The sequence below is a fragment of the Sesamum indicum genome, unplaced genomic scaffold (genome assembly GCF_000512975.1).
Source record: "Sesamum indicum cultivar Zhongzhi No. 13 unplaced genomic scaffold, S_indicum_v1.0 scaffold00125, whole genome shotgun sequence".
In the NCBI taxonomy this organism is placed as follows: Eukaryota; Viridiplantae; Streptophyta; class Magnoliopsida; order Lamiales; family Pedaliaceae; genus Sesamum; species Sesamum indicum.
Window position 1 is genome coordinate 339,629 of NW_011628052.1, and position 13,465 is coordinate 353,093.

Consider the following 13,465-nt stretch of genomic DNA (forward strand, 5'->3'; position numbering starts at 1 on the left):
TAAGGTTTTTATTCTTGCGCAAATTATAAGGTAAAAATTGGAGTTTCAGTTTAAGTTTTGTAGATGTTGGCTTATTTTTTGTTCAATTGCAGAGTGGAGTATGTCGATTTTTACATGGGACGACCCACCTATGTGTGCTAGAGCTTTGTGTGTCATACCCAGTTTGCATAGCAAGCTTCAAGCAACGGAAACCGAAGTAAAACTGCTGAAGAAGAAGATATTTTGGCTTAAAGTTTGCAACGGATGGTGGTCTTTGATGAATCGTTCGATTTATCGTTTCAGGTTGCTAGATATATAGGGACATACATTATGTTTTTAGATATGGGTAAACGTAACATGGAGGAATTGTAATGGCATTTTGTGATTTTGATAATCAAATTGAACGCCTCAAATTTGAAGATTTTTTGAATTATGTGCTATGTTGTTAAAGAATTCTGTCAATGAATTTTAAGAATGAAACTAAAAGCCTAAAATTGCAGTTGTTAATTAATTTAGTAATAAAATAAAAATAAAAATGAATTTTCAGCCATTTCTGCACCCTTTTCAACAATATAAGGAATTTTTAGCAACATTACTGCACCATTTTCAGCCATTTCTGCACCCTTTTCAACAATATAAGGAATTTTCAGCAGTATAATGAAAATGAAAACATTCATTTCTACACCATTTTCAACATCTTAATCAGAAACATTCATTTCATACTAACATCAACAATTTACAACATCCTATCCACAATTTACAGCCTGTCTTCACAAAAAAGATGAACATCCATTTACAACATTTTTTCAACAACAACCTGTCCACAAAACCCCCTAATTCATAACATGTGCAATCAGAACTGATTCCTCAAGTTTCTCAAGTATCTTGAGATTACAAACTGTAAAGAAACCATGGTGATAACATCTGCAATAGAAGCCTAGCTGCGGAAACTCTGCTGAAGAAGTTAGCCGTTGTAGGAAGTCACACTTGTAGTCCCACCCATTTGCCTTTGACAGGAGATTGCGCTTTTATTTTTCTTTACACTTTCTTTAGCTCAGTTTACTCTGAAAAGCGCATTGGCGCTTCTATAATTCATTAACGACTTTCTTTAGGGAAGAAAGAAGAAGCGTGTTGGTTATGGCAGTTAGAGTATAAACGTGTATATATATCTGCACTTTCTTGTTCTTCAAAACAAAAAAGGACAAAGCATTCCTTTACAGAAATTTTGTGAGCTAAGTTCTTTTACTTTCACCTCTGATTCATTTTGCTATCTCTCCAAATGAGTTCCTACTCTATCATTGCTTCCTCTCGAAATTTTACATGGTATTAGATCCATCTTTGATGGTCTTTGATTTATCTGATAAAGAAATCCAAAACCTCATGGATTATTGAAATTCAAGAATTGTGCACAAGAAACAAGATATGGCTGAGGCTCAGAGATCTTGAAGCTGTAACCTGGAGACAACCCCGGTTTGAGCGTTGTCACTACCTTACTCGATGGCTCGAACTTTCTTTCTTGGAGTAGATCCATCAAACTGGCTCTAAGAGCTAAAATAAAGATCAGCTTCATTAATGGGGATGGACAGAAACCACAAGAAAATACAAAAGACCTTGAATGATGGATTAGAATAGATTGCATGGTGTTTTCGTGGATTCTAAATTCCATTTCAAATGAAGTTCTTGAAACTTTCATGTATACCAATACATCTAGAGACTTTTGGGTGGAGCTGGAAAACAGATTTGGACAAAGTAATGGTCCTCTGGAATATCAGTTGAAAAAGGAATTGGCCTCCACTTCTCAAGGATCTATGACAGTGTTAACATATTTTGCAAGATTGAAGACGCTTTGGGACGAACTGGCGTGTATCACACGAACAACTAAGTGCACATGTGAAGCAGCCAAAGAAACTGCAGAAATCAAGATTCATGATCAAGTCATTCAAATCCTCATGGGATTCAATGAAGTGTATGATCATGTCAGAGGACAAATTCTTACAATGGAACCCCCTTCCTGATATTAATAAGGCCTATGCCATAGTCCTCAGAGTGGAGAAACAAAAGGAAGTCAACTCCAGGCAACAATACTCCGTTCCTAATGTGGCTATGCAGGCATTCAAAAGGCTTGAGACACAAAAACCTTTCCAGAATAAGAAAACCACAGTGGATGAAAGAAATGAAATCTATAAAGAATGTGGTAAATCAGGGCATTTGAAGGAGGTCTGTTTTGAAATCCATGGTTACCCGGATTGGTATAAAAATCTCTTACAACAAAGGAAGAAAACCATGTCTAACAATGCAAGGGCAGCTACAATCAGTGATCTTAATGAAAGTGCTAATAATGTTGTTGACAGTAATGTCATTGCTCAGGTACTGAAGACAGAAATAAACAAGTTCCTTGGTGGATTCAAGCCACAAACCTTGGCACTAACTAATACAGGATGCAATGATTTTTTAGGTATATCTTGTGACTCTTTATGTTTGAACTCCAATCCACAAATATCATTTCCTGCAAGAACAGCTTCTCTTGTCCAAATCAACTCAATGTTGTGAATCATCAAAACAGTTTAATTGATAATGAGATGAATCAGCATTTATGGGAATGTAATCTGTGGACTTTTCAACATATTTCTCAACAATTTTCAAAATCCTAGGACATAAAAACACCAGTCCGTTTCAGTTTTGCCCTATCCCTGTTCTCCTGCAATATTCTCATTAAATACTCTCTCATCCATTCAAGCATAGTGACAATAAGTTTCGCTCTAGCCTCCAAAATGTTTGAGTTTAATATTTCACAACAATTATTCAATAAAACATCACACTTAATATCAGTTTTCAAGTGTGATCTACTCCATTGTGTTGGGGGTTTATCATCAAACCCTTCTGCAGCAGTTTTATCAAGTACTGACATTTGTTCATACAAAATATGAATTTATTAAGGGTAGTAGCCCTTAAGCCTTCCTCAAACAGTGTTTAAATACCAAATCCCTGAAGTCTGCATTCTTCAAGTTAGAATATAGATGTCTTACACAAAACCTATGATCTAAAGCAGGAAACACTTCCTCAAATGCTTGAACTAACCCCCTTTGCTTATCAAATATGAAACACCACTGATCATATCTAACCATCCCCAAATCAGATTTCAGAAGCCTTAAAAACCACTCCCAAGTAACCCTCATTTCTTTCCAACAACAACATATGGAACAGGGTAAATATTTTTATTCAGATCAATGCCTATTGCTATTAACAGAACACCCCCAAAAGGACCATTTAAATGACATCCATCAACACCTACCACCTATCTACACCCCCCATTAAACCCATTTTTCAAGGCACCAAAACACACGTAAAATTTATCAAATTACTGATCAGTATCTACGCCTGCCACCACTGTGGAGCCCAGGTTAGATTTCCGCAATTCACGTGTATAATCTTGCATCATTGAATACTGTACCTCAGGAGCACCCTCTATTGATTTTAGTGCCTTTCTTTTGGCTCTATATGCTTGATCTCGTGATACGTTGACTCTTAAATCCTGAATGAAATCAACCCTAAAACCTTTGACAATACTTTTTTGATCACTTCTGAATTTTTTAACGTACTTCTCTACAAGCCACTTTGACTTTAAATTTTTAACATGATAGTCCCTTCCACAAGTGTGATTGGAATTGTATTCTGTTATCTAAAATGTGTATTCATCAGCCACTTTGTGCGTATTTATCCTCCACTGATTTTATTCCATACATTCTATTCTTATCATTCTTGAAAATTTTCAAATGCCTTGTTGATTTTATTACATAACTGTGAATGGTATTTCTAAATTCAGATTCAGTGCTGAAGTTCATACCTAATTCAAAGTTAGGATCATATTGTTCCACAGGATTGAAAACATTATTTGGCTCTCTTGTTTCATCATCAGCAGACCCTTTTTCACTCTGAAAGTCATCCTCACTCCGAAACAGGTCTTCTTCTCCCTCTTCAATGCTACCTTTGTCTCACGAGGCGCCTTCCGCAAAGCGCAACATGTGGCTAGTAGTCCGCTAACTATGTCCGTCAATCTCCACACACACTTCCGCTCGGGACTAACACAGCACGTCGAAAGGAGTCACAATAGGGAGGAACAAATCACACAACAGTAAATTGCACATGCAATAGAAAACCTGAAAATTGCACCTCAGGAGGCGTAACGTCCCCTTGAGCAATCTAAACAACAGAAAGCAAATAACAAAGCAGTAAAAGACCAACTCCTAGGACTCTACGACTGCGAATATCCATCATCTGTCGGTGAAGGTTGATTGGTCGGCCATGTAGAACGGTTGAGTAGCCAAAGTGCGCGTCAAGGGTGCCGAGTACGTGGGCGGCCCTTAACATTCTCCCGCACCTGAGATAGCGACATCACCGGCGCTGTGGAAGCATCGTACGCTTCGACAAGAGGTAGAAACGCCTTTAGGTTCGTCACTCGCTCCCAAGAATTCTCCTCGCTGCTGCATCCCCTCCATTTCACCAAGTACTCTGTGTGGTCTCTCTTCGCAGTACTCGTCACTCAGTGATTTAAGATTGCTTCAGCCACCTTCTCCTTCGTCGTCGTCAATTCAAGCTGGGGGCGGCTAGGTTGATTGTGGGTATCGTCCTCCTTATCTGCTAAATACTTCTTCAATTGGCTCACATGGAAGACATTGTGGATCTTCCACCAGGCAGCAAATCCACCTTGTACGCCACGTCCCAATACGTCTAACGACAGGCAAAGGGCCAACATACTTCTGCATCAATCGAGGATCTCTCCCCCTTGATGACTTTGACAATCTCGGATCCAGGACGTTCACCAGCACCAGGTCTCCCGCATTGAATTCGATGAAGCGGCAATTCTGATCTGCATACTTCTTCATCCGCTTCTGAGCTGTCTCCAGGCAACTTCTATCGATATCAGCATTCTGCTTCCACTCTTAGGAGAAACTTCGAGCAAGAGGGGATGTTACACTTTGTGGGGTGTCAAGAGTGTGAGGAAGGAGCGGTTGTTGCCAAGTAATCCAAAAGCGCTCTTGTTGGTGGAAGAGCTCTTTTGAGCATTAAAACACAACTGAGCGACATCCAGGAGCTTTCACCTAATCCTTCTCGTACCTCGCACAATGTGCCGAAGGTAGTCCTCCAACATAGAATTATAGCGTACTGTCTAACCATCGGACTGTGGATGATAGCTCGAGCTCATGAAAAGTGTAGACCCGAGGAGTTTGAACAACTCGGTCCAGAAGACGCCAGTGAAACAGGAGCCTCGATCAATCAAAATATCCTTTGGCAGTCCCCAATACTTGACGATGTGCTTGAAGAAGAGATGAGCCATCCCTTCTGTCGTAACATGTTTGGGTGCTGTGATTCAAGTAGCATATTTCGACAAACGATCTACCACGACGATAATAGAGCCTAAGTCCCTGACTTTAGGCAATCCAGAGATGTAATCCATGGAGACTCTATATACCATGGACGCTTTGGGATGGGAAGTGGTTGTAGCAAATCAGCCTTCTTCTAAAGGTCTGCCTTGTCGTGCTGACATATCAAGCAAGTGCGGACATACGTCTCGACATCGTCCCGCATCTGTGGCCAATAGTAGGCCCTCTGCACTAAGGCATACGTACGCTCCTTCCCTGGTGTCCCGCACAAAGAGTGTCGTGGCATTCTGAAATGAATGATTTATGTAGGTCCCCGCCTATCGGAACATATACGCGGTTTTTCTTGGTCATCAACAATCCATCCTCGATCCAAAAATGCCAAGCCTTGCCCTGCCCGACAGGCTGAATCAGGCTTTGCGCTGTGGGATCTCTTGGAAGTAACTCCCGCACCTGATCCTTCACAGAGATAGCAGCCGAGCTAGAGGAGAGCGCTGCTATCGACTCCAAATTCGCCAAATTCGCTCTACGGCTCAAGGCATCTGCTGCGTGGTTATTGGAGCCGGCCCTGTACTCCAACACAGAGTCAAACTCTGATAGTAACTCCTGCCAACGTGCCTCTCTACTGGTCAACTTCGGCTGCGACATGAAATAACTCACTGCAGTGTTGTCCGTCCTGACCACGAAGGGAGAGCCTAACAAATAGAGCCGCCATAGTCGAACGCAATGAACTACGACCAACAACTCCCTCTTGTGCACTGAATAACGTCGTTCAGCATCCTTCAACTTTCTACTCTCAAAGGCAACTGGATGGCCGTCTTGCATTAGAACTCCACCACGAATGGCTTTGACATATCTGGTAAGGCCAACACAGGATCTGTCACCATCGCTCTCTTCAAATCATCAAAGGCTACTTGGCATCGGTGCGTCCAATTCCAAGTCTCTGTCTTCTTCAGTAAGTCCGTCAAAGGCCGTACTATCGCGGAGTAGTCCTCCACAAATCACCGATAATAATTCGCCAAGCCAAGAAATGAGCGCAAGTCATGAACATCGCTCGGCGGTTTCCACTCCTCAATAGCCTGTACTTTCTTGAGATCCTTCCGAATGCGTCCTCTCTCCAAGATGTGCCCCAAGAAACTGATACTCTCCCGAGCAAATGAGCACTTCGACACCTGCACATATAGCTCGTGCTCGCGGAGTCTCGTCAGAACCTGCCGCAAATGGTCCTCGTACTCGACCAAGGTTCTACTGTACATAACAATGTCGTCCAAGTACACCACCACAAACTCGTCAAGATATCCGTGAAGTACCTGGTTCATCAGGGTGCTGAAGGTTGCGAGAGTGTTAGTCAGGCCGAAAGGCATGACAAGAAACTCGAAAGCTCCGTATCTCATGACAACTGTTGTCTTTGCCTCATCGCCCTCCTTGATTCAGACCTGCCAATAGCCCGACCTCAAGTCTATCTTCGTAAAGTAGTTCGCCTGACTCAAACGGTCGAAGCAGTTAGCCACCAACGGTATCAGGTACTTGTTCTTCACGGTGATCTTGTTCAGCACCCGATAATCACAACACAAGCGCAGGGAGTCGTCGGCTTTCTTCTGAAACAGGACCGGTGCTCCATACGGCGACTTAGCGGGTTTGATGATTCCGCTCTCCAGCATATCCTTCAACTACTTCCTAAGCTCCACAAGCTCAGGTTGCGACATCTTGTACGGTGCCCTGGCGGGCGGCCTCGTGATCCGAGGCAGCTCGTCTGGCATCACGTCGTCAAACTCTCTCAACAATTTCTTAATACCACCCGGGATGGGCCCTAACACCTCTTCCATCTCCTCAAAACAAAGAGTGCACAAGTAGGATGGCTCATTCCGCTTGCGACCCTTCTCAAACTGCATGGCTGATAAATTCTTCTCTCTTGTGCGTCCACCCAAGGTAGGGAAAAGTTTCGCTCCCATCATTATCAACGAATTGACATAAGGTAAGACCGTTGTGTGTGTATCCCGTAGAAACTCAAGCCCGAGGATAAGCTTGAAGTCGTCCATCACCACAACAGAAAGATTGGTCTTGCCCTCATAAGCACCAACCTTAATCAGCAGAGACGTGGCTACACCGGCAATGGGTTGTGCAGCCGAGTTGATCGCCTTCACACGCCAACTCCCTTCTCCAACACGAGCCCAATCATGGCACGGATCGGCTTGCCATGAATCTTCACATCAACGAACATCAACCCTTTCTTCCTAGGAATTCAGGGCTAGACTTCTTCTTCTTTCTTTTCCAGCTGTTCCACAGTAAGAGCCGGGGCAGTCTTTCTCGCAAGGGGTGGCACAACTCTCTTTGCCGCCACCGTAGAGAATGTGTTGCACCATTGGGATACAACACCAAAATTTTCTTCGTCCTCCTCCGAATCATTCTCGCCACCTACCGCTGCTTGTAGCTCCACACTCTTCGAAGATGATGCCTTGTCGGCAAAGGTCGTCGCCATTGCGTTCAAGACATGTTTCTTCGGGCAATTCTCAAACCTATGCGGACCATCGCAGAGGAAACACCTCCTCCTCTAATGCGGTGCTCCCTGCCTGTTTTCTTGGGGTTTGTTCCTGCCTGAACCGCCTTGTGAGCCATTCTGAGCATGGGGCCTCTAGTCTCCCCCACCTCTGTTGAAGTTATTGCTGAACGATCTCATCCCACTCGGCTTAGTCAGCGCAGGACTAGGCGTCGCCTGATTATCCTTCCGAGTCTCTTGGTTGAAATCTGCAAGGCGCTCGTCCGCTATAATAGCCAAACTCAAATCAGTCACCCATTGCCGCTGCAACTCATTTCTCGCCCACTGTTTCAAGCCTTCCATGAAAGTGAACAGCTTGTCCACCTCCGACATGTCTCGGATGTTCAACATCAGTACTGAGAAAGCTTTCACATATTCCCACAAGGAACCTGTATGCTCAATCTTTCGCAATGCCCGCCTGGCATTGTACTCGACATTCTCCAGGAAGAACTGCTCTCTGATCGCCTCCCGTAGAAGAGCTCACTTATCAAGCCACACTTGATGGGCCTAGATCTCCGCATACTTGGTATGCCACCACAGCTTTGCATCACCAGTCAGATACATGGTTGCAGTCGACACTTTCCTTGCCTCGTCCCGCACAACTGCCACAAGGAAGTATTGTTCCATGTCAAAGAGGAAGTTCTCGACCTCCTTCGCATCACGAGCGCCGCTATAAGCCTTCTGTTCGGGAATTCAAAGCCTAGTACCGGGGTCATGAGCAACAATAGGCGTGCTACCCACTGCACGCTGGAGCAAACCAATCTGAATGGACATCTACTCCATGTCACGCCGCATATCGGCAATGCCGTCGCCTCCAAAGACGCCAGCCATCTCCTGAATCACCTACCGATATTCGTCCTACTCCGAACTCAACACTGTGATCTCAGATTAAAGGGAAGAGACCTTCTCCTCCAATTTAGCCAACCGGGAGTGTCCGTCCTCCTGGTTGTCAGCTCTCTCGCTGGATGAAGTTGCGTGTCGTGGGCTCCCCAGATCCTGCCCCGACACCATCGCAGCAGCAGCATTCGCACACCTCGTCCCCATCTCTCACGAGGCGCCTTCCGCAAAGCGCAACATGTGGCTAGTAGTCCGCTAACTACGTTCCCTAATATCCGCACACACCTCCGCTTGGCACTAACGCAGCACGCCGAAAGGAAACACAATAGGGAGGAACAAATCACACAACATTAAATTGCACACGCAATTCAGAATGGAGCTTGTATTATAGCTGAAAAGTGTGTATATAGTAAACAACGATGCTAGAGCAAGGGGATCGCCTTGAGGGGGACTCTAACACGTCACTGAACCAAGCTTCTTGAACTCATTCCCCCCCCCCCTATAATAGGCTTAAAAAAATAAATCCTATTGTCTATACTAGATAATAAAAAACCTGAAAATTGCACCTCAGGAGGCGTAACGTCACCCTGAGCAATCTAAACAACAGAAAGCAAATAACAAAGCAGTAAAAGACCAACTCCTAGGACACTAAGACTGCGGATGTCCATCGTCTGTCGGTGAAGGTTCATTGGTCGGCCATGTAGAACGGTTGAGTGGCTGAAGTGCGCGTTAAGGGTGCCGAGTACGCGGGTGGCCCTTGATACCTTGTATCTTCAACCTCTCTTTCTATTGGTTTTTCCACAGCCTCTTCATCAATGCACTCTCCTGTTTTTTGAGTATTCATCTCATCATTTCTCAAATCAAAGTCACTATCTTCAAAGGATTCAGATTCTTTCAAATTTTCAGCATCTTTAGTTAACCTACCCTCCTGAGGTTGTGTATTACATTCACCAACCTGACTACCCATAACATTTCCATCAACTTCAACATATATATCGATTTCTTTTTTCATGAGCAATACCAATTACACACATCAAACAAAATATCATCATTATTTACTTTGTAATACACATCTCCATGTTTTGTGAAATACGTCCTATTACCAAAATAGCCCACCCGACTAGCCAATTCATTTATTCAGTTTTGAAATAGACATTTCATAAACATCCTCACAATCAAACATTTAATGCGGTAACGAGAAACACAATGCCCGAAGATGTCCATTGAAGAACCTAGAAGAAGATACACAAGTCACTGATGCATTTAGTCAGGTGATACAAGAAATCAAAGAAAAAGAGGATCATGCAAGCAAGAAAAGAAGGGTAAGACTGAATATCTAAATCGGATTTTGGAGTGTTGATTTCATACTAATCTAAATCTGATTTTGTTGCAGGCTGAAAAGGAGGCAGGTGACAAGGACATTTTTACTAAAAGTGATGCATTTCAGGGAGATAACTCTAAGGTAAGAAACATCAGTACCCATTCCATTTTAAGTTTCCATTCATTATTACTTAATAACTTTTTTGCAGGGGATGCAAGAATAAATTTCAATTGACGAGATGACTAAAGTTAATGCATTTGAGGAGATCAAGTCTGTGGTAAGAAACTTCAACACCCATTCATTCCGTTTTAATTATACATCTTCTAATACTTGATATTGACTGTTTTTTCAGAACATGAAGGAACAAGAGCTTTCAAGTACTGCAGTCTATCATACAAGCCAACAAACTGCAGCTTTAGTAAGTAATTCTCAAGTATTTTTTAAGAATTTTGTTTTTTATTCACTTATTCGGTTTATTTTATTCTCCTTATAGGTAATACCCAAACCATTCAAGCCACCCCGGTACAAACAAAAAGTTGCACACAAAAAACAATGGAAGCCATCATACAAGTCTTCCACATCCCAGCAACAAAATACAGGTCAAAGCTCTAGTCCTCCTCCACCAACTCAACCAAGTCATCTGCAGCCACCAATCCCAAAAGTTAATATTAGAGCTCCACCATAATGGACAGGGAGACAGGAGGTATTTCCAGAACAGCCTTTACAACCAGAGACCAAATCTCTTCTGTCAACAAGTACATTTTTGGAGAAGGATGACAAGAAGTATGTTACATTATCAAGATCGAACAATGTGTTATCACAATCGAAGGACAAGGGAGACAAGGGCAAGAAGAAAGATGGGAAAGATTCACGTTTTGTTTAAGTACTTTTTTATTTTGAATGAAACATTTTATTTTTTGTAATCTCAAGATACTTGAGAAACTTGAGGAATCAGTTGTAATTGCATATGTTATGAATTAGTGGGTTCTGTGGACAGGTTGTTGTTGAAGAAACGTTGTAAATGGATGTTCATGTTTTTTGTGAAGATAGGCTGTAAATTGCGGATAGGATATTAGTATGTAATGAATGTTTCTCATTAACATGTTGAAAATGGTGCAGAAATGAATGTTTTCATTTTCATTATATTGATGAAAATTCCTAATATTGTTGAAAAGGGTGCAAAAATATTGCTGAAAATTTCTTATATTGTTGAAAAGGGTGCAGAAATGGCTGAACATTCATTTTCATCTTTATTCTATTACTAAATTAATTAAAAACTGCAATTTTAGGCTTTTAGTTTCATTCTTAAAATTCATTAACAGAATTCTTTAACAACATAACACATAATTCAAAAAAGCTTCAAATTTGAGGCTTTCAATTTCACTATCAAAATGACAAAATGCCATTACAATTCCTCCATCTTATGTTTACCCATATCTAAAAACATAATGTAAGTCCCTACAAATCTAGCAACCTGGAACAATTCATCGAATGAGTCATTCAAAGACCACCATCCGTTTATCCATCCAAAAACCGACCAACACAAACCCTAATGCCACCAAGAATCTTTCGATCCACTAGTTGTTTGTAGTAGCTACTTCAATGCCATTGGATGGAGTCCCGACAGTTGGTTTCGGATCTATGTTTTTTCTTTGCAAATGAAACGAGCCACAATGTTCATACTAGGCTCCAGCACTATTTTCTCCCATGCTTCATTGGCATCTCCGCCACGTTGAAGGAATACCTCTGTGACATTCAACCGATGGATTTGCCACCCGAATTCCTACCATATCCTCAAAATCTTTTCAACTTGATAGCAAGCTAATTTGCAAGTGTTCATCTTAATTTCATCAATAGCTGCCTTAAGAAGCCTAGCCCTAGTCTCACCATCGACAAGACCCTCACTCCTGAAGAACTCATGCATCTTGGGGATCCCAATGGCACGCAATCCCACAAAACATAGTCATGAATTTTTGGTTCCAAAAATGCCTTACCTTCCTCCACCAACCCGCTATCCACCATATGATCAACTCGTTTTCACACGTACAAAAGCTAGACCAGGATCGCCACATCCATCCACACTCGTACTTTGAGGGAAACTTAGTGTCGTCATTGGCAAGTGCCTGTATGAAGGAATTAGACCCTCCAACAATGATTGGCAACCGATTCTTTTGTACGATGGCATCTGCAGCCAACAATGCATGATGCAGAAAAGCATGTCCAGTGAAATCCACCTCGGGATCAATGATTCCGAGCAAATGGTGTGGCACGCCGCGGCAATCTTCATTGCTCACCTTATTGGTTACTATGTCTAGGCCCTTGTAGACCTGAATTTTGTCCGAGTTGATGACCTCTGCCCGAAAACAGGTGGCCAGGTCTATCGCCAGGCATGAGTTGCCTATGCCAGTGGCATCCAATACCACCACCACCTTATCCTTCCCTTGGTGCTTGTTCATCATGCCCCCAACTGAAAAGTTCGTCATGCTGGATCGTGCTAGCTTTTAGGAAGAGATTGACATTCTAATTGGTAATTACTTTTACTTTTTTTTAACACCTGTCAATTTCATCATACAAATAAAAAAAAGAAAAAGTCCACGTGTTAGAATTCTGTCAAACAAAAACAAACAAAACATGTACTAAATACAATCTACTATTTTAGAATATTTGTCTATCATAGAGAGACAAGCCCTTTTCAATTCTTGGATTAATTTCTCTTCTTCAAAAAGGATTTGTTTGAAGAAAAACTACAAACAGTTGTGGGCTCTAGAGAGAATCACGAACAAATTTCATTGATGTGAAAGAAATTACCTAGACAATTGTTTGAAACATGAAGAAACATAGGATGTGTAGGGGGTATTTATACATACATACTTACACACTATGTGGAACAAATCAAAACTTCACCCCTAACCCTATCCACTTACTATATAACAATTCAAATAAATCATGAGCAAAGCTCTTTCCAAATTACTGTATTTTTTCCTATATTTATAAAATAGGAAAAGAATCATTAATTATTGTGAAGCTGTCGTCAAAAGATAATAAAAATACTAATCATAATTAAGATGTCAAAATGTACACCGTGCAGGTACCATAAGAGATGCAATAAATCCATCGATAATTATTTTTTGTTAAAATTTTATTCTTGGGATGCATAATGAGTAATTTTACTATATCGAATGAGAAATTAAAAGATAATGACGAAGTACTTAGTGATTATCCATATCTTACGTAGGATTTGCTTTTGAGTAAAATCGAGTGAGTTTAAGTATTCTCATTAATTCGTCAACCTACTATATATGAAAAAACATATATTATAATGACAAAATCTAAATTAATTGAACGTTAATAAATTGGGTCTATAGATTTTATCTCCTATTTAGATTTACTGCAATTTAATTGGAACAAATTCTG

The 13,465-nt window shown here is 41.6% G+C and overlaps 1 protein-coding gene across 1 annotated transcript; it reads right to left on the reverse strand.

Annotated features, from left to right (window-relative positions):
- Positions 1-11,456: 11,456 nt before the first annotated feature.
- LOC105179174 (adenylate isopentenyltransferase 3, chloroplastic-like) lies at positions 11,457-12,534 on the reverse strand. Its single transcript, XM_011102767.1, has 2 exons — positions 12,046-12,534; positions 11,457-11,525 (listed from the first exon to the last, which is right to left on the reverse strand). The coding sequence occupies exons 1-2, from the start codon at positions 12,532-12,534 to the stop codon at positions 11,457-11,459; spliced, it is 558 nt and encodes a 185-aa protein (XP_011101069.1).
- Between the last annotated feature and the right edge of the window lie 931 nt (positions 12,535-13,465).